The following is a 20763-nucleotide window of genomic DNA, read 5'->3' on the forward strand; positions in this document are numbered from 1 at the left end:
GGATTAGATCGTTGAGCTTAATAAGACTAAAAAAAAGTTCGATTTCTGCAATGAAAATAAGAAAAATATAATTATATTTTCTTGATAAAAGACTAAACTTGCAAAGCTTTTAAGAAAAAACAAAATATCATCCGTTGAAGTAATAAACCTTTAGCTCAAAAGTTTCTATCGGAAGAAAGTGAAAGAAAAAAAAAAAAGACAGAGAAAAATGGAGAGAAGCACGCCAGTGAGGAACCCGCACACTTCCACCGCCGATCTGCTTTCTTGGTCGGAAACTCCTCCTCCTGAACACTCAACCGCTTCCGCCGCTCGTTCTCACCAGGTGCGTCTCGCTTCGAGAAATGTCGCTTATATCTTCCCATTGAGAAGCTGATGTTTTCTTCTTTCTTTCATTTTTCAGCCGTCTGATGGAATCAGCAAGGTTCTCGGCGGCGGTCAGATCACAGATGAGGAAGCTCAGTCGCTCAATAAGCTGTAAAGATCCATTAGTCTCTTCTTCTCTCATGAAATCGCGTCTTCAAGCTTGATTTCCTTAGCAGATCTATTATCTGGATTTGTTTGCTTTAAAGGCCTGACTTTGATACTTGTATTTATAGATGAAAACAAAAGTTTTAAACGCTTGATCTTGCAGCTCTTGAAAGTGATTGCCTTTTTTTTTTTCAGAAAATGGTTTCTTCGTATCAAGTCAGTTCTTTTTCTCTTTGTAATTATCATTTGATTGATCCCATGAACTAATGAAAGGGATTGGTCAATGCTTTTGGCTTTTCTGAGAATCTTTATTTTAATTTACTAATAACATTCTTTGTTCATCAAGCCCCACCATTACATGTCGAACTACTACTGTTGTTCTGTATAGTGATATTGTTTATTTCATTTTCTGATGTGCAGATCTTTCTTTGTCTGTTCTTTGATTATTATTTATTCACAAAGTGAAATCTTTTAATAGCTAGTTACTTCATTTCTTACCTACTTTGGTCAATAATCTATGTTGATTTCAAGATCTTCAAGTGTTTAAAAGTTCGTTTTTTTTATCCTTACAGGAAGAATTGCTCAGGTTACAAGTTAAAAGAGATGACTGGTAGTGGCATATTTACTGATGAGGCAAAAGGCGGAAATGAAGCCGATGCTACTGATCCAAAGACGGGACTTCGTTACTATCAGGTAACTTGCTTGTCTTATGTTTCAACAGATACAGAAAAGTCTTTTTTTTTTTCGAAATGGAGAAAGTCATTATCCTGAATTTTGCAGCAAACTCTCAACGGAGTGAGTCAGATATCTTTCAGCGCAGACGGGAATGTTTCCCCGAAGAAACCAACCACTTTAACTGAGGTTGCAAAGCAAAGAGAGCTGAGCGGAAACTTGCTAACGGAGGCAGATCTAAAGAGCAAGAAGCAGATATCAAGTGCCAAGATCGAAGAGATTAGCGGCCATGACATCTTTGGACCTCCACCTGAGATTCAGCCTCGATCCTTGGCTGCTGCACAACAAGAAGCTAGAGGAAACAGAGACATGGGAGAGCCTGCACCGAGGAACTTGCGCACTTCTGTCAAAGTTTCCAATGTAAGTAAACTTATTTTGGCATTGCTCTTATAGGAAGCTGAAAACTTGGTGCCCAAATCTGTTTTTTGTTTTCTGGTTTATGAAATATAGGAATGTGACAGGAATCAAAATGTTACCAATGAAATTTCATCAACTAAAAAATGTGATTTTTCTTACTTCATAATTTGAACAGCCTGCAGGAGGACAAAGCAACATACTATTCAGTGAAGAACCGGTTGTGAAGACATCAAAAAAGATACATAACCAGAAGTTTCAGGAGCTCACTGGCAACGGCATCTTCAAAGGCGATGAATCCCCTGGATCTGCTGATAAGCAGTTAAGCTCTGCTAAACTCCGGGAAATGAGCGGAAACAATATTTTCGCAGACGGGAAGTCAGAGTCTCGAGACTATTTTGGCGGTGTGAGGAAGCCTCCTGGCGGTGAGAGCAGCATTTCATTGGTCTAAGACTCGGGCCTGGCTACTTGCCATTTTCAACTAAAAGCTCTCACGTTTCAGCTTCTTTAGATTCTAGTTTCTTAGATGTCTTTGTTTCGTTTCGTTTCGCCAATGTCGAAAACGCTTGAAAGCTATTTTCAGGTTTTTCTTAGGATATGTCAAGAGATCTCTTTGTATGGATCGTTTTTTACCTTCTGAGTTGTTGTCCCTCTTTAAATTTTCTCAGCTTGTTATCTGATCTTCGTGGCCATTGTTTCTGCTTTTTTGCTTGCTCTTCGTGATTGAAAACGGACTAGTACTATATGTTAAAAAAAGTAGAATCAAAAAAATACGACTCCACTGGGGATCGAACCCAGAATCTCTGGTTTCGTAGACCAGCGCCTTATCCATTGGGCCATGGAGTCTTTTTGTTTATCTTCATTTATAAACAAAAATATAATAACTATATGATATAATGAAAAGCGTGAAGTCTACTTTTTTTCCTTTCCTCGTCATCTTCTCTCACCCGCAGTCTACCAAATGATCTTTCTCTTTTAGTTAAGCTGTCTCAAAAACGTTCAATATCGAAAACCCTCTTGAAAAAATAGCTTCTCAGGAAATTTTAGCAGAGGGAAAGTAAACTGGATAAGAAAGGCAAAGAGAGACAGACAGAGAGATAGGTGGTTTTCTTCTTTCTTCTTTAGAATTTGTTGTTTCTAATTTTCTATCTATGGCTTATTAGGTAAATGATCTACAGCTAATACAGAAAGACCAGAAGGAAAGAGAGAGAGCTGACTCATTTTGTGGTGTAGATTCGTCAAAAGGATCGTGTGGAATCTGAAAGTCTTAATTTTTCACTAAAAATAGGATAGTTTAAAGGACAAGGAGACAAATAATGGGGAAACACAAATCTTTCAGAAGCAAAGCAGTGCACTTCGTAACCGATCTCACCGCCGGTCTTCTTAATCCGATCTCTGATAAACCCTCCTCCGCTCGTCCTCTTCCGGTACCCAAATTTTTCATCTTTTTTTTTTCTCTGTTGTTGACTCAGTCCGACAATTTGTTTTTCTAAAAAAGGGTTCTTGGGGTTTTGACATTAGATTCTATCTTTGTTCTTGACGATTGCTTGGTATTTTTTTGGAATTTTTTGTAATATGTTTCTGGCTTTTGGCTTTGGTGTGAAATCGGAAATGCGTTAATGCTTTAGTTGCTTGAGAATTGAGTGTTTCTAGGGGAATTTTAATTTGTGTGTATCATTTAATGAGCTCCTTTCTGTTTTCCTGTTTACACTCTTGTAAAGTTTCAAGTTTTGCTTAATTAGGATGAGGAAGATGAGTCAAAGAGAAATCAACTAGAGTCTATCACTGAAGAGCAGCCTAAGGATTTGGTAGACGAACCAGACACTTCTTCTTTCTCTGCATTCCTTGGTTCATTGTTATCCTCAGATCCCAAAGACAAGAAAACAGATCAGGATAAGGACGATAAAGAAGAAGAAGAAGAAGAAGAAGAAGAAGAAGAAGAAGAAGAAGAAGAAGAAGAAGAAGATTCAGAGGCAGAAACAAGCGATACGTCATCATCTTCGGTGAATTCTAGAACAATGAAGGAGACTACTACTAGTAGTGGTGCAAAGAAGAGCTTGTTGTCCAAGTATAAACAGCATTTGAGGAACTTTTATCAGGCTGTTAAGTTTCCCGGGGTTAAGGAGCGGAAGGGAAACTCTGACGTGAAACCAGATGATGAAGAGACAGAATATGATGGCTTGGAGATGAAGCCGGTGCAGAATAATAATGCTAAAGAGGAAGCAACAATAGTACAAGCAATTATACCTGAAATTTCGGAGCCCTCTTTACTTTTATCGGACCAGTCAAGACGTTCCCTTTATACTTCACTTCCTGCGCTAGTTCAAGGGAGGAAATGGATATTGCTTTATAGGTGAGAGAACTACATTCAAAGCATTTTAGAGTTTGGTTTCTAATTTTATCGGTGTGGGTGATCATTTAATTTTAATCTGCTGCGGTTTTTAGTACATGGAGGCACGGTATATCACTGTCAACGCTGTACAGGAAAAGCCTCCTCTGGCCTGGTCTCAGTTTACTGGTAAAAATGAAAATTCACTTACTGGCGCAAATACTTGGTTTCATTTGATAAAGAAGTTTGGACCTTTTCGTAGACCTCTTTGAGGAAAATCACCACTGTTTCAGGTTGTTGGAGACAGAAAAGGTTCGGTTTTTGGTGGGCTTGTGGAGGCACCTTTGATACCAACTGATAAAAAGTATCAGGTTTGGTTCCAAAGATCCAATCTTTATTAGATTCCGTCTATCAAATTTTCTTTCATTTCTCTCTAATTGAGATTCTTTCTTTGTCTTGTTTTGGTGTCAGGGAACCAACAGTACATTTGTTTTTACGAATAAGTCTGGACAACCTGCAATATACCGTCCCACGGGTAATATTAATATGCATTGCTCAGCAACGTAGAGCTTTTTGGAGTCTATTTCGTATTCACTTGTAATTGTGGTTTGCAATTGAGCAGGCGCAAATCGGTTCTACACTTTATGCTCCAAGGACTTTCTAGCTCTAGGCGGTGGTGGACATTTTGCTCTCTATCTAGACAGTGAGCTGTAAGATTTCATACCACACTCTTAAAAATCCTATTTCCTCGGCAAACATCAAAGCCATGATCCCTCAATTCGTTTGACTCATCGTGTTCTTTTTAGGCTAAGCGGATCAAGTGCTTACTCAGAGACATATGGGAACTCTTGTCTCGCAAACTCTCAGGACTTTGATGTTAAGGAAGTAGAGGTAGTTACCTTCAACCCTCTCCTCTAGAAAGGGCGAATAAAAACCTATAAAAAAAAATTCAATTTTTTGTTTCAACCTCTTACTGAAACAAACAAAAAATACCTTTGATTGTTGCAGCTATGGGGATTTGTGTATGGCTCAAAGTATGATGAGATTCTAGCTCTCAGCAAAACAATGGAGCCTGGTATTTGCAGATGGTGATAATCACGATGAAAAATTTATGAAATGAATATAAAAAAAGTGAGGCTCTCTTTTGTAAATGTGTAGTATAATGATGTAATGTTGTTTTCTGATCTTGTAAGCGGCTAAGTCACATCTCAAATACTCCTCACTTTGTAACTCGGAAATCTTGTAATGATTTTGGACTGAAATTCAAAATAAAGAATTCTCAAGCATCTTTATATTAGGCACATTCAGCCCATTAAACTTTATTTCGGCCCAATAAAGCGTATGGAAAGAAGTTTTCAGGGAAGAACAAAGCAAATAAACATAAACCCTCTCTTACATTTTTTAACCTATCTGAGAAGAAAACGGACTCGCCGATTCAAATCTCCAGTCTGTCGAGAAATGGGGAGTAGATTGGGAGGACGAGTGGTTCATTTCGCGAATCTTCCGATAAAGCTTCTGATGCCTACAAAGCTCACGAACATCCACGAATTCGCGCTCAAAACGATCCCTTCCGCGACCAAGATTGAGATCAAGCGAGTCCTCGAGTCTCTCTACGGATTCGAGGTCGAAAAGGTGAATACTTTAAACATGGATGGGAAGAAGAAGAAGCGTGGGGGATTATTGATTGCAAAGGCGGATTACAAGAAGGCTTACGTCACTCTCAAAAACCCTTTATCCATTTCTAGGGATTTGTTCCCGGTGAAGTTTATCGAAGAAGATAGAAAGAGTAAAGCGAAAGGATCCAGCTTTGTGGAGGAAGAAGACGACAAAAAGAGTCACTGGCTTGAGCAGAAGGAGAAGAGGGAAATCGGCGGTTATGGGAAAGGTAAAGGTCGTCGCGGCGGTGAGAGGTCGAATTCGCCGGCGAGGGCTGCTGCTGTGGCGGGGGCGAAGTTTCCATGGAGCAACATGAGATTTGGCGGTAAGTAGGGCCTTTTTTCTGATCCCAACATGGGTTTGTGTTTCTTATAGCTAATCGGATTTTGTTTCTGTTCGATTGAAGTTGCTGTTAAAAAGAGACGAGCTTGATCGTGAATCTGAATCGTATAAGCTCTCAGAGATTGTCTGTTATTTTGGCGAATAAATCTTTAATCTTTCTCTACTTATGATTATGGAAGACATTAGCTATGAGCTCGCAAGAATTTAAAGCCTTTTCCATTTTTTACAATCTGCAAGAATGCATAAGCGTATAACTCCTACTAGTCATGGTGTATTATATTTGTCTATGCCTCTGTGGAGATGGGTTTATGTTCAGTCACATAAGAATGTAAAAGTAGATATGCCAAAACGTTTTGTAAATTATAACAATTCACTACGTCAGCCATTGTTGCCATCTCTAATCATCCTCCAAAAAAATCCACCATTTGTGGGCTACTAGTTTAGTGTTTTGTTTTTTTCTTAGAAATCTTAAAAGAGTCCAAAACCTCTAATTACCAAAAGAAATGGTGAGGCAATGTTTGCAATTGATGCCCAAAAGAAAAAACAGGGAAAGGTATGCTATCAAATGAGAAAATCGTTGGCTATCTATGTATCTTATATACTAGTAACTAATCAAATAAATCCCTTGTTTCAAAACAAATAAATAATAATAATAATAATAATAATTAAATAAAGATTTTAAAGAATTATTAGTAATTTCTTATTTGGTATGATATTAATTTTGTTTGTGTTTTTTTTGAATATATGATGCAAAATATCATTAAGATTTGATAATAGAATATGTCAGAATCTGAGAAGGTGAAGATGATTTTAGACTGTACGCATTACACAAAATAAAAAGAGATTTACTGCAAACATGTTAGATACAGAAACTAGAGAGAGAGATAATAGAAAACATATCTCATCATCATAATATAAAGTGTTATACACGCGCCATATTATAAGTAGTCCGTTGAAATCGTTGAAATCGTTGAAATTTGATCGGTGTTGCAAACTCTTGGCGCGTGGCGAAAGGAGATATCAGCTTTGTGTGCGACCGCGTCTTCGTCGTCGTCGTGCTCGCCTTCTCTTTCTTTCTTTTCGAAAGCTAAGAAGAAGAAATCTGCTCTAATTTCGGATCTCTACCACTTTCTTTCTCTTTTCCATTTCCTTGTCCTTTCTCCTTCAAATGGCGGCGGTTTCTGCTTTGGCCAAGTTTAAGCTGGTGTTCTTAGGTGATCAATCTGTCGGAAAAACCAGCATCATCACCCGTTTCATGTATGATAAATTCGATACCACTTACCAGGTAGTACTCAAAATCAAACACCTTCCCTTCCCATCTTTGATTTTGATTGTTATTCCTTCAGCTTCTTTTGTTGATTTTCTTGAAATTCTTTGCGTTAATTCTGGTTCTCGTTTTTTTGTTTTATTTGATTCGAAGATCGGTTTTTTTGTCTGTGTTACGATTTGTTAGAAATTACATCTCGAATTGGTCGATTCTCCGTCGTTGATCACTTAGTTTTTCCCCTATGATCAATCTGTTCTGTGTGATGGTCTAATTTGTCTCCTGACAATGATGACGATCGATATTAAGTACTGTTGCTTGTTTTTTTTTTTTGCGTGTAACCTCTTGTTATTGACGTGTTAATTACGTTTTAATTAGTCATTAAGCCTTCCTTAATCGTATTCTCTCTGCAGCCTACCATTGGGATTGATTTTCTGTCGAAAACAATGTACCTCGAAGATCGAACAGTTCGTTTGCAGCTATGGTGAGAATTATAAGTTTTTTTACTTGAAACAAACCACGTTAGATTTGGGAGAACATTCCTTGTCAAAGAATCACATATGTGTTATGTGCTAGTTAAATAAAGGGTAACCCCAAAGATTAAGAAAAATTGGTTTTTGATTGAAGGGATACGGCTGGGCAAGAAAGATTCAGGAGTCTAATCCCAAGTTACATCAGAGATTCTTCTGTTGCCATAGTTGTATATGATGTAGCCAGTGAGTGAGCTTTGTTATCTACCTCTTTTTCACTATTTAGTACACTATTGTGTGTGTTATGTGTTCAATACATTGTGGTTCGTTTTGCAGATAGGCAAACGTTTCTGAATATATCGAAATGGATCGATGATGTACACAGAGAAAGAGGTTCAGGGGACGTTATTATTGTTCTTGTTGGAAACAAAACTGATCTTGTTGAGAAAAGGTAAAAAAAAAGAGCAATATCAGCTTCCATGGGTAAATGATTCTATGAGTCAATCATAACAGGCTTTTCATAATGAAAACAGGCAAGTATCGATCAGTGAAGGGGAAGACAAGGGTAAAGAGCATGGAGTGATGTTCATCGAAACCAGCGCGAAAGAAAATTTCAACATTAAGGTATACAAAAACAGGAGCTAGAATTATATAAGGACTTGAGCGAGTTGTTTTGTTTTCTGATTTCTCTCACAAACATTGACGAGTGTCATATCATTGCAGGCTTTGTTCCGGAAGATTGCTGCAGCATTACCTGGGATGGATTCATATTCATCGGCGACAAAATCAGAGGACATGGTCGATGTGAACCTAAAGACCACTTCAAATTCATCGCAAGGTGAGCAACAAGGAGGAGGTGGTGGAGGAGGCTGTTCTTGTTGATTCAAAAATAAACATTTTCTGTTTAAGAAACATATTCTGTGAACCAAAGAACCAAAAAAAAAAAAAAGGGAATCAAGAAAGTTTTTTTGTGATTTTCATCTTATTAGACTAGACATTGCCAGAAACAGAATATAAAACATGTAAATCATATACAACAAGAATGATTATAGCTCTTGGAACAAACAGCACAAGTGAAACAAATACATTTTGTGTCTTGTGATATGATTTCGATTAGAGATAGACAGTAGCAGAATACAAAACCTCAAACTGCAACATGATCAAGTATGGTGACAGCTTCCGACCATTCAATGGTGCCCCAAATCTCACCTTCCTCTTGGCTTCTTTCCAATGAAATCTCAGCACACCAAACATCACACCAAGGTCCAACCCAGAAGACGACAATGTTGTTACCGAAATTGCTCAGCTTCCTGACACGCTTCTCCAACGCACACGTCCGTACGGACGACCTAGGAAAAAACTTCCGTAGAGACTCCAAACCCTTAACTTTCTTCCACTCCAGTTCCTCTGACTCACGCCAAAACATATTCCCGAAGCTATCGCAATAAAAACTTTGGGTTTCTGGTTTCCTTCTTCCCCATTGACCTTGACTCGGCCAATAATAGAAGCATCCGTTCCATATATCCACTGCGTAAACCTTGTCTTCCATCACAAGGGTCTCGCGGATCGAATTATCACCTTCGTTCCGATCGTCCATTGGCACCAAAGTGTCCCAAGTTTGTGACTTTGGATCGAATACCTCTGCCCATTTGGAGGAGGTCGTGTCCTCGCAGCCTCCGAACACGTAAATCTTCCCGCTTACCACTCCAGCGGCTGCGGCGGCTCGAGCCACTCCCATGGAAGAGACCTGACGCCACTTGTTAGACCGACAATCCAGGAACCAGACATCGGAGGTGCGATCGTCGTTTATGAATCCGCCCATCACATAAATCCCACAATCCAGCGATACGAAAGAGGAAAATTTTTGAGGCTGAGAAGGGAAAGAAGAGATCGGAATCAACTCCGCGGCGGGTTCTGTGGTTTTGACATTTTCACGGCGGAGGATGAACCAGAGAGGTGTTGAGTAAGGCCTGGAGCTTAAGCATACGTAGAGGCACTCTTCCCTGCGACCCATTAGTGATCGCGTCTTGTATAGCTCAGGGGATAGTACGAGAGACCGGTATTTCTTGGAGACCAGAGATATGGCCTTGTGGTCCGATCTCGGGACTCGAGCCAGGAAGCTATGAGCCACCGCGTCTGGCAATGAAGATAACGACGGTGACGTTTCCTCCTTCGTCGGAGGCTCTTTGGCGGCGGAATTGGACATCTCTTTGATAAAGCTAAATCAGCTTTGATGGGTTCTCTTATAATTATTCTGTCTTTTTACGTGCGCGGAAGAAATTTTCAACTATTGTCTGATCAAGTCAAGGACGTGAGTAAGTGTCTTTTGCTGTTGTCTGTGTCAACTTCTATCTCCATAATAGTTTTCTGTTTTCTACATAGAATTACTTAATCAAAAAAACAAAAATGTTGTCATAAAAAAACTATTCAAGGTTATGAATACTTGATTCTTTTGAATTCCTTGTTTAGTTACACGTTAAGTAGGAATTAAGCAATAAGCAAGCATTCGCAAGTGCTATTCACAAAGAAAGTATCCACTTTATCAACATTATGAAACTCGGAACAAAAGACGAGTTTAGGGACAGAGATTTTCAAAAGAGAGACAACGAAGGAGAAAGATGCCAAAATAGATGTTACAGTTTTACATATGATTGAAGCTGCTATCTCCGTTTTGCCTCACTCTCAGTGTCAGGTAGATCAATATCAATGTTCCCACGCTTGATCTGCGATCCAATACATTCATAGTGAATACACACGCATATATCCAAGAAATTAGGTAGAGGTGTATATATACTTACAAGATGGAGAATAGGATGACGATTTTCCTTGAATCAAATGAAGCAGCACGCTTGTATCTTCTCCACCTATTCGTTGGTACATCATGGCATCTCTCGGAGATAGCTTTATCTGCAACAAAAACTTCCCCAAGACTCAGTTAATAAACACATCAGATCAATCCTATATTATGCAACTTTACCGATATTATTGTTATATCTTACCAGTGCTCAAGCTTGCTTGTCTCTGCAATACCTTTTGCATATGCTGTAAGAGATGTAAAAACATAAGAGTGAGACATTTGGATATCATCTCTGGACCAAGCAAAACTAGTACATATATAATTGTTAACACAGAGATAGAAACAACTTACTACACTCTCAGATTTCACACTTCCAGCAACTTCGTCATGGGATGTCACCGTCTCACCACCATTCCCTTTCTCGACATTTATATCCACAACGCATGACTGGTAGGAATCTGTGCCTCCCAGTAGCACATTGATGCGATTCTGCGTTTTCTGACAATTCAGCTGCGCATCCATCAACATCTGATTTTTAGATGGAAGCAGAGCCTTGACGAAGCTCAAGAGAGTAAACTGCGATGTGCATTGCGGGATTGTACTTCCTTCATCAGGTAGGACTGAGATAGTACACACGTCTTGGACCTATACGAAAATGCAGAGTTTAGAGGACTTAGCACATTTTACCATATAACACCCACAACACTTGGGAACGTCTACATAGATCTGCGTGTGATCTACCAACTAACATGTTCAGGCTCTCTTTCAAATGTGTTTTCAAATGTGTAAAGAAGTTGAGTAAAGATCAAATGCAACCAGATAATAACGTGATGCCTTGAATTTCTACTCTTAAAAACATCGTAGATTTAGAGCAGAGTCAAAGGGCTTACCAATGAATTATCGATGTCAGAGTCTTCATTCAAAGGAAATGCAGACTCCTTGACAAGAAGAGGAAAAACATCTGTATCACAAAAGCAAAAAAAAGGGTCATTTAACTCATGATGCTGAATCTAAACTGCGTTAATCCTAAGCTTTACCTATGGCGCTATGTTTGCCACCATCACTGAAGCTAGGCTTAGTTGCCTTGAAGCTTGGATACTTGACTGGTGTGTTCCCGTTATCGTTCCCATCTGCAACACTTGCGAATTGCTGCTTCCCCTGTTGGAAAATAGCAGAGTCTTTCGTCAAAGACTCACAACATGGAAGATCCAACCAAAATATTAAACATGTTGACCAAAAGACCATCAAAAAGATACAAACAGTAACACTGTACAGTACAAGTCTGAGGAGTCTCTAAGATTCAAAATTTTGGAGAATAAAGAAAGCAAAAAACGCAGCAAATGAGTTGTTATTTGATCGGAGTGATATTTCTCTTCTCATAAGTAAGCGAGTACACTAAACATTTCTTAGATTAGTACTTCGTAACACACTCAGTCTTTCTCTTGATTGATCCCTCTAAAGAAAGAAATAGCCAAATGCAGGAAGATAGAATCATTCAAGGGAAAAAAATTAAAAACACTTCCAGAATCGAATCTCAAGAGGCGTAAGTCTCATCACCTTCTCAATATTCCGAATCGAAGATTAGATTCCAAAACAAAAAGGCATCAAACCCAAATCGATTGGAAAAAATGGAGAAACAAACAGAAACTGACACTAGAAGGAGTAATCTAAACTAACCCCTTCGAAAAAATCACCAGTAGCGGCCATTGCAGAGAGAATCGTGAAACGACAGAGAAATCAGAAGCGGTTATTAAGCGGGGAAGAAGAAGCTTGAAGACTTGTGTTGTATACAATGCATGTGGAGAAACTTCCGCGTAACGGCAGATTCAGAGAGAGAAGGAAGAAGAAGAAGAAGAAGTATATAGAGAGAGAGAAGTTGAGAACGCTCTCCTCAGGGCCCGGCGCGATTCGCCTGTGAATGCCTTCATCTGATTGCGACATCAACAACAAAGGATAACGACAATTCCTCATTCTTCGCCTCCACTTTTCTTTTAATACCCAAAATACCCTTTTACTTCTTTCTCTTCTTTTTTTTTTTTTAAAAAAAAAATTCTGGATCATGTGGTAAATACTTAACTTGATTAGGGGTTTCATTATTATTTTTATTTTTCTAGTTTTATACCATATGGGATCAACATACTGACATTTTAATTACTCTGACAATAAATGCATGTCTGTACTTTAAATTTTCCGTCTGCGTGATATAGTATAAATCATTATTATAATTTACTATTTTTTCTGAGCTGTCCATATTCCATAACAATCTACCATTTTGTAATGCACAAAAACAATAATTTATTTATTTTGAGTAACAATATGATAAATGGTATATAAGAATCGAGAGACATTAACCAACCATATCAAATCCACCCATCTCCATATTCCTTCTTTTCTCCATTTCATTGCTGAAACGTAAAAAAAATATCATCATATGCATTGAATTCCCACACATACCATCACTGTTCTTAATAACTCTAGAATCTTATAAATTTGTAAAATTATAATGTGAAAGTATTAATGTTTATAGACCAACATAACAAAAAGGGAATGGCTCACGGGTGATCCAATATTTCTGGCTGTATCTTCTTCGTCAGCTTCTCCCGTGAACTCTCTTTTTTTGAGTTTTTGTCTCTCTATCTAGGCACCCGCGACTATTTTATTTGTTTGTATTTTTGCTTATAACTTTATTCTCACGACAAAAGTGTTTATCGCGGGGCCTAATTTCATCATTATCAGCCCAATTTATAGTGTTAATGGGCTGTTACAGACTTATCCAATCATATCAACAACATTTTGTTGGTGTTCGTTTTTTTTTTCCCTGAAACTGAAAACACATTAGTCTTAAAAACATGACATAATGATAATGTAACCAAAGTAATTCAACATAATGTATTGTAAAATCTTCTTCCTTCGTTTTCTTTGTTTGAAAAAAGATACAAAGAGAAGGAGTTATTTGCCATTAACTGTACATGTTTTTTCAAAGTTTACAGATTTCAGTTAACAACTTTTCCAATTTAAACTCTCACCAAATATCTTCGGGAGAGAGAGACGCAGAGAAAGTCAACCAAACAAAAAAAAAGTAACTGTCAATTGAATTGACTTTATAGTCACAAACATATACCATTACTAAATAGTTAAAGGAGAAAAAAAACGAAGAAAGTCCTTTTTTCTCATATTCTCTTCCTCAGCTTTTACTTGGTTCGTCCAAGGCTCTCATAGAACAAGATGTAACCATGATCAGTATTGCTTGAATACTCCTGAGACGATCCAAAGAATGTTTGCACAGCTGATTCTTCAATCATCTCAACGTTCTCATCATCAAAGAAGAGCCAATGGTTATGGCTTTTCACAAGGCTAACGTAATGACCATGGTTGGGCCCGCTTCCCACATGGACCACCACTGCAAAGAGAGAGTACTCGACGTCAGCATATGGTTCCACCGTGTTGCTCAGTTTTAGCTCCAAGGGGAACACAACTCGATAAGAGAGCTTCTTGTAGCGGCCTAGCTGTTCAATGTACTTGAATCGCTTTAGATGGATGACTAAGATGTGTGGAGGTTTCTTGATCTTCATCCTCTTTTGTGCTTCTTGTAAGCTGCAAATGTAAAACATTAAAGAATCCGGATTTGGTCATCGCTATGAAAATCTATTGTGCGTAATAAATTCACAACACTTTGGAGCGCCGAATCATACAAAACAGCCACTGAAGGGGGAAAAAAAAAGGGAACTTAAAGACTAGTATTTAGTTGCAGCTATCAAAGGAAAGCTAAGGAATTTAACTTTGAAAAGCAGTGGCGTACGGCTAAGAACCAACATTTTACCTGCAGCATTTGTCACAGAAGAATTTATCCTCAGCGTGAAGCGTCTCTGTCGAGCTGAAGTTTTTCAAACAGCTAGTTATCGAACTGTTCTGTTCGATATCAAGGCTTAGGTCTAGGAACGTTTCGTCTCTTGCCGTCACTGTCTCACACCGCAGACACCTTGTCTCGTTGGTAAGTATGCCCTGCGTACATATCCGGATTTTATTTAGCCAAAGATTGCACTAATCACCTAAGAAGAAGTGAATCGTTTCATTCAAAAGAAAAGTGACCTGAAATATATTGTGCACCCAAGTAACAATAGGCTCTTTGTGAACACCATTTGGCTGAGGAACTTTCGGTCCATTTGCAATCTTCTCGGGAGATGATGATGATGAAGTTTCAAGTTCGGTTTTTGTAGATTTTGCCTCTTTCTCCAGTATGTCAACAACTTCATTCAGCAAATAATTCAGGAACTCATGCGCATCCTGCATGAGAATAGTATCGCCAATTCAATCAAAAGTATATTGCTTTTCACACATCTTCTATATAAATAACGTTCGGTAAGATGAAGAAATTTGCAAAGATCACCTGGTGCATATAACTCCGGAAGAGCTCATTCTGTTTCTTCAACCTCTGTACAAATCGCTTGGGCGCAATAACACCTGTTTTCTTCTTCTGGGAACTTATCTACAGAATGATTTTACAATGAGCAGACTTTACACGGTACCACTATTTTTATCCGCAGAAATGACTAGCTCACGATATAATGAAATAGATGATGACACACTAATCAAGCACATTAGCAAATATGAGAAATACCTGGGAAAATAAGTCTGCCAGGCAAGTCATAAGGTTCTCTTCAGCATCGGCGACGCTTTTGTTACTGGTATAGTACTCGAGTAATTGTTCACGAAAGGGAACACAAAAATAAAGGGCCTGCACAAGAGGGAGAGAGAGATTCAGCACATAAAAGACTATTTAGTTGAGATCAAACTTGTCGATGATGTTAATCAACAAAGCCTCTCTCCAGTCCCATAGCACGCACGTAACCTATTTGAGCCTCTTGTTTCTAACCCCGATTCGAAAGAGCTAGTAACTCGAGAAAATCGCAATTTGCAACCAACTCAATACGAATTTGAACAAGTACGAGACGATTCTACTTGGGAAATTCGCCAAAAGCTTGGAGATTCAACAAAACCCTACATCAGAATAAATTCGAGAGAGAGAGAGGGAGAGAGGAAGAGGACCTGCAAAACGCTGTTGCAGTAGCAAGTGTTGCCGAAATTCTCGAAACCGAAGTAGCGTTCTCCTTCGGGGAACTGGTCGCCGAGAGCCTTCTCGAGTTTGGAGCCCGCGGCGCCCATGAGCCCTAGAAGTAGCCTCCGTATCACCGTTTTTTCTGATCCGATTTGACTCGGGAGATTCTCCAAGCGATTCTCCTCTTCCGCGTCTGCGTTTTTGTTCGATTCGATCGGATAAATTCTTCAGATTTCCAACGAGGGAGGGATCGATTATTATTATTATCACAAAGTTTTTTTTTCTTATAATTTTTCCTCTTAAAAGCGAAGCCAAGGAAGGAAGAGAGATATTGACGATCAAATCAAAAAACATCCGAGTCAAAATTGCAAAGAACACCTCCAAATTTTAAATCTTTACCAAATAAACGTTAATTTTATAATACACAAAATGAACTAAGATAAGAAAAGCTCACTAAGATGTACACATTAGATATCTGCTATATTGTTAAGGAAAATCACAACCGATGACTAATTTGTCTCAGTTACTGGTTTCGCAATAGGAACTAATGTCTATGTTTTTAATTAAAACTCTTTAAAGTCTGAATTGATGTACTTGATGTAAAACTGTTTTTTGATAAAATTATTTCAATAGATATATATATATATCATTCGAATCAATTTCTACAAAATTTACTAGCCAAATTAGGGTTTACATATAGTCAATCCTAAATTCAATTTCCTATCGAACTTACTTGGTAATTCTCTAGTCAAATATGTTCAAGAATTCATTTTTAGTCAAAATCTTAAGAAAAAAATAAAATGGTTCAAACGTATCCGTTACATTTTAGTTTGGAATTCATATCACTAATTAGATATATAAAGACCTGTTACATTTTAACAAAATTCATCAACACCAAAACATAAGCAAACATTTACAACAAGTTATATATAAAAAAAAAAAACAAATACTTTAGAAACACAACAAATGGACAAGATTAGATCTTTCGTCGTCATTAGTACCATCGCAATCATTTTGTTGTTGGTTACTGCAGGTTGATGAAACGTTCTCATTTTTATTATTTCTCAGTTTTTCTAAATATTTTCTTAGCTATGTTGTTGAAGCTTTTTTCTTAGTTTCGACGTTGATTACATTTCTAACTATTTCCTTATATTTTTGTTTTGGTTATTTTGATAGAACAAGCAAACGCCTACGGTACTCGTGATTGTGCTGGACCTGCTGGTCCGTGCACTGCAAACTGTAAGGAACAGTGCAAGAAGCAGGGTTACGTTACTGGGGATTGTAAACCTTTTGGAAACTACAAAGCTTGTTGCTGCGTCAAAGATGTTACGTTACCTGAAGGACCAACTCCATCTAACAATTAAACTGTTGTTTATAGTCTTTTAATTTGTATGATCACTATCTAAGAAATAATTTAAGAATTTAATAAGAAAACTCTTTTCTTTTTTTTTTTTTTTTTTTTTAAGAAATCTCTTTTCGTCTTTTTACCATATGTACTACGTACGTACGTTCGAAATCTACCTCGTAATGTTTACTTGCGATCCATGACATCACTCTTTCTTGTTTGAGAAGGGCATAGACAACTTTTAAAAGGCAGCAGTTTTACACATTACACAAAGAACCACGGTTGATAGATTACCGATGAAATCTCGGCCGCGATCATTAATCCACGTCTATATACTAACCAGTATATAATATATATATATATATAATGTTAAGTAAAATCGCAACAGGGTTACCGCGATTTGCTATACAGTGCGACTAATTATATTCTATTTCGAAATGGTTTACATGCAAAGGATGGGACCAATGGCCCTATTATATCCATCATAGAGCGACCGATTTTATCTGGTATCGATGAATTAATTATACGTAGTTGTTTTTAGTGTTTGTTTTTCGTTACAATTAGATAGTCAAGAGTCTTATATCATTCGAATCATTTTACTACCAAGTTTACACGATGACTATATATATAGTCAATCCTACATTTAGAAAGAAAATATACATAGTCAATCTTACATTTAGAAAGAAAATATATATAGTCAATCCTTAAATTTAATTCATACCAAACTTACTAGGTAATAAATCTCTAATCAAATCTTCAAGAATCCATATTCAGTCAAAATATCAAGAAAAATAGATTTGTTTAACGTATCCGTTTCATTTTAGTTCGGAATTCAAATTACCAATTACCTATATAAAAACCTATTATATTTCAACAAAATTCATTAACACCAAAACATAAGAACAAACAAACAAATACTTTAGAAACAAAAAAAAAATGGACAAGATCAGATCTTTAGTTGTCATCAGTACCATCGCAATAATTTTGTTGTTGGTCATTACAGGTTGATCAAACGTTCTCATTATTATTACTTCTCGATTTTTCCAAATACTTTTTCTTAGCTATGTTGAAGCTTTTTTTCTCTTAGTTTCGACCTTAATCTTAACTACAAGCGTATATGTGTATATATATTGCACATTATATTTTTTTTTAACTACTTTTTTTTTGTTTTGCAGAACAAGCAAACGCGGAGGATCGCTGGTGTGGGAGTCGGTGCACTACCACAGACGCATGTAATAAGGAATGCACTTCGCATCCAGCTTATAGTTCCGGGGAATGTATAAATGTTGGAACCTATAAAGCTTGTTGCTGCGTAGTAAAAGATTACCCCCCAAGATTACCAAATCTTTGAAGAAACAGCTCAATTGAACAATTAAACTGTTTTTTACATAGTCTTTTATTTTGTATGATCACTAAATAAGAACTTTAAATATAAGAAATAATATATGCTGAGAATTCATAAGATGTCACTTTCTTCTTTTTACCATAGTTAGAATCTCGTAATGTTTACTTGCATGCGTGGTCCATGTCATTGCTATTACTTGTTTTGCACTGGCCATGGGGACCGGTTATGCAAGTTGTATACAGACAATTTTTGTAGAACTTTTTAAGGGAAGTCGAGTTGTTGCTGGCTTGCTGCACACCATCATAGAAGCAAATCTGTGAACAAATAGCTCAGTTGAACAACTAAACCGCTTTTGGCAAAGCCTTGAATTTGTATGATCACTAAATAAAATCTTCAAATGAAAGAAATAATTTAAAAAGTTATGAGATATCGTTTTTGAAAAGTTATGTGAAAACGAAACGTGTTATAGATAAATGTATGTATGAGGTATTGACAGATAAGAAGAATGGTATTTTGTGACAGTTTACTAGCTACTATATGATATCACGTATTTAGCTCACAGTGGTTAGTACTACGAAATGAACATTGAAAAGCTTCAAAGAGTGTTCGTCCATCGGAGAATTCACATTGTCGGATCTGGATTCCGGACAAGTTATGTTGACCGGAACCGTCAACGCTCTCTTCCTTCACCGATTGAAGAACTGCAATGTCTATAATCCAGTGATTTGGTTCGATCCTGATCGACGACGTAAATACATATTCATATAGTAAACCCAATTCTCAATAGAGGTTTATCAAAAGTTCTGGTAGCAATGGATTTACTATGAATGTGTTTTAGTATTTTCTGCTTTACAAATAGTCAAAGCGTTATAACATTCGAATCCTTTTTTCTACCAAATTTACTTGTTACCAAATTAGTTTTTACATACAGTCAATTCTAAATTCAATTTTCTATCAAACTTACTAGCTAATAAATCTTTAGTCAAATGTTCATGAGTTCTTTTCAGTCAAAATCTCCAAAAAAAAAACATTAGTTGGTTCAACGTATCCATTTTAGTTTAGTTCGGAATTCATATTACCAACTAGCTTATAAAGACCTATTATATCTAAACAAAATTCATCAACACCAAAACATAAGAATTTTTTTACAATAAGTTGTAAAAACAAACAAATACATTAGAAACGAAAAGAAAATGGACAAGATCAGATCTTTGGTTGTCATCAGTACTATCGCAATAATTTTGTTGTTGGCCATTACAGGTTGATTAAACGTTTTCATTATTATTACTTCTCAAATTTTCCAAATTTCTTAGCTATGTTGAAGCTTTTTTTCTTAGTTTCGAAATTATAAGTGTGTGTATATTACACATTACATCTCTTTTAGCTTTTTAACTAATTTTATTATTTTGCAGAACAAGCAAATGGTCAAGATCGCTTGTGTGATACACGGTGCATTGACGATGCCACATGTAAGAAGGACTGCAAGAGTAAAAATTATGAAACCGGGAAGTGTAAATCTTATGGAACCTATAAGGCTTGTTGCTGCCAAGCAAAAACGAAGCAGATCTTTGAAGAAACAGCTCAATTGAACAGTTAAATTTTAGTTTGTATGAGCTCACTAAATAAAGAACTTCAAGTATATATAAGAAATAATATTAAGAATTTATAAGATGTCGCTTTTCTTATTTTTACCATTTTATCTGCACATAACTATCTGAATTATAACTATCTGCGTTATATAAGAGTTGCAGATATAACTATCTGCATTAAATAAGATGCAATTTATAAGATATAACTATCTGCAAGTCTTAGTAGTATTCGTTTTTTTTTTCTATACTTCTACGACACCGTTTTCTTATTACTGCTCCGAATTTTGTAAACGCCGTCACAAGACACAATCGATGGAAGACGACGATCCCAGCCACCAAGGGTTCGCTACCGGAACCGAAGATTCGGGATTGCAGAAGAAGCACCATGACATGCTCGAACGCCTCTATGCTCGAGCATTGACCTTAGACATGCAATCTAAGTGACCTTTAATGGTAATCATAGATTGCTAGATAATCGATGACATCTCGGTGGTAACTTCGTCGCTTTATGTGGCTAACCACATCGTTCTGAAACAACGGATATGTACTATCTAGTTAAGCACATGTCGCAATGAGGTTACCGATTTGTTGTTATACATGGCGATTTATTATCTTTGATAGCGACGGTCCACATGCAAAAGATGGAACCAGTGGCTATATATGTCTATATAGCTACAGATTGTGTGTCCCCGCATACACAGTTTCGTATACTGTACATGTGTTTTTGTTTACTGTTTGAAATTTGTCCATATATAGATACATGTGTTTTTCTTTAATGTTGTTCATTATTCCTTACAAATAGTCAAAGTCTTTCTACACTAAAATGTTTTTTCTATAAAAAAATATTAGATGCCAAATGAAAGATTTTTCTGGTTTCCTTTTCCTACCAATTTACTGGGTGGCTAATTTCTAGTCAAATTTTCAAGAAATCATTTACTTAGGAAATTATATCACCAAGTAACTATATAAAGACCTATTAGATCTCAACAATCAACGCCAAAACTTGAAAGAAATAT

General features: G+C 37.0%; 7 protein-coding genes and 1 non-coding gene across 11 annotated transcripts; 4 read left to right on the forward strand and 4 right to left on the reverse strand.

The window, feature by feature from the left end:
* The first annotated feature begins 158 nt into the window (after positions 1-158).
* Positions 159-2243, forward strand: LOC112082193. Its single transcript, XM_024149506.1, has 5 exons — positions 159-322; positions 401-474; positions 1041-1161; positions 1249-1560; positions 1733-2243. Exons 1-5 carry the CDS (start codon positions 209-211, stop codon positions 2003-2005), a joined length of 894 nt encoding a protein of 297 aa, XP_024005274.1. The 5' UTR covers positions 159-208; the 3' UTR covers positions 2006-2243.
* Positions 2244-2327: 84 nt separating this feature from the next.
* On the reverse strand, positions 2328-2400 carry TRNAR-ACG. The gene has a single exon. It is a non-coding gene; the product is annotated as a tRNA-Arg (tRNA).
* Positions 2401-2506: 106 nt separating this feature from the next.
* On the forward strand, positions 2507-5166 carry LOC18029001 (oxidation resistance protein 1). 2 transcript variants are annotated; one of them, XM_024150086.1, is made up of 9 exons: positions 2507-2655; positions 2733-2981; positions 3297-3907; positions 4000-4072; positions 4177-4254; positions 4355-4418; positions 4506-4593; positions 4690-4774; positions 4892-5166. In XM_024150086.1, exons 2-9 carry the CDS (start codon positions 2871-2873, stop codon positions 4973-4975), a joined length of 1194 nt encoding a protein of 397 aa, XP_024005854.1. In that variant the 5' UTR covers positions 2507-2655; positions 2733-2870; the 3' UTR covers positions 4976-5166. The 2 variants fall into 2 exon arrangements, with proteins under 2 accessions (XP_024005854.1, XP_024005853.1); XM_024150085.1 differs by having other exon boundaries at positions 2507-2981.
* A 90-nt stretch (positions 5167-5256) lies between these two features.
* On the forward strand, positions 5257-6254 carry LOC18029002 (50S ribosomal protein L23). Of its 2 annotated transcripts, XM_024149494.1 has the most exons (2): positions 5257-5864; positions 5946-6254. In XM_024149494.1, the coding sequence occupies exons 1-2, from the start codon at positions 5342-5344 to the stop codon at positions 5969-5971; spliced, it is 549 nt and encodes a 182-aa protein (XP_024005262.1). In that variant the 5' UTR covers positions 5257-5341; the 3' UTR covers positions 5972-6254. The 2 variants fall into 2 exon arrangements, with proteins under 2 accessions (XP_024005262.1, XP_006411785.1); XM_006411722.2 differs by having other exon boundaries at positions 5257-6046.
* A 602-nt stretch (positions 6255-6856) lies between these two features.
* Positions 6857-8559, forward strand: LOC18029003 (ras-related protein RABH1c). The gene is made up of 6 exons (XM_006411723.2): positions 6857-7166; positions 7559-7629; positions 7773-7861; positions 7952-8066; positions 8149-8239; positions 8339-8559. The coding sequence occupies exons 1-6, from the start codon at positions 7050-7052 to the stop codon at positions 8495-8497; spliced, it is 642 nt and encodes a 213-aa protein (XP_006411786.1). The 5' UTR covers positions 6857-7049; the 3' UTR covers positions 8498-8559.
* A 118-nt stretch (positions 8560-8677) lies between these two features.
* Positions 8678-9950, reverse strand: LOC18029004 (F-box/kelch-repeat protein At4g39560). Its single transcript, XM_006411724.2, has one exon. The coding sequence runs from the start codon at positions 9819-9821 to the stop codon at positions 8760-8762; it is 1062 nt and encodes a 353-aa protein (XP_006411787.1). The 5' UTR covers positions 9822-9950; the 3' UTR covers positions 8678-8759.
* Positions 9951-10089: 139 nt separating this feature from the next.
* Positions 10090-12346, reverse strand: LOC18029005. Of its 2 annotated transcripts, none has more exons than XM_006411725.2 (7): positions 12090-12346; positions 11450-11570; positions 11303-11373; positions 10764-11057; positions 10615-10657; positions 10414-10522; positions 10090-10338 (listed from the first exon to the last, which is right to left on the reverse strand). In XM_006411725.2, the coding sequence occupies exons 1-7, from the start codon at positions 12117-12119 to the stop codon at positions 10257-10259; spliced, it is 750 nt and encodes a 249-aa protein (XP_006411788.1). In that variant the 5' UTR covers positions 12120-12346; the 3' UTR covers positions 10090-10256. The 2 variants fall into 2 exon arrangements, with proteins under 2 accessions (XP_006411788.1, XP_006411789.1); XM_006411726.2 differs by having other exon boundaries at positions 10414-10534.
* Positions 12347-13364: 1018 nt separating this feature from the next.
* Positions 13365-15757, reverse strand: LOC18029006 (ubiquitin carboxyl-terminal hydrolase 3). The gene is made up of 6 exons (XM_006411727.2): positions 15459-15757; positions 15031-15147; positions 14800-14898; positions 14502-14696; positions 14233-14414; positions 13365-14006 (listed from the first exon to the last, which is right to left on the reverse strand). Exons 1-6 carry the CDS (start codon positions 15573-15575, stop codon positions 13604-13606), a joined length of 1113 nt encoding a protein of 370 aa, XP_006411790.1. The 5' UTR covers positions 15576-15757; the 3' UTR covers positions 13365-13603.
* Positions 15758-20763: the final 5006 nt, after the last annotated feature.

The sequence above is a fragment of the Eutrema salsugineum genome, unplaced genomic scaffold (genome assembly GCF_000478725.1).
Source record: "Eutrema salsugineum unplaced genomic scaffold, Eutsalg1_0 scaffold_1, whole genome shotgun sequence".
NCBI lineage: Eukaryota > Viridiplantae > Streptophyta > Magnoliopsida > Brassicales > Brassicaceae > Eutrema > Eutrema salsugineum.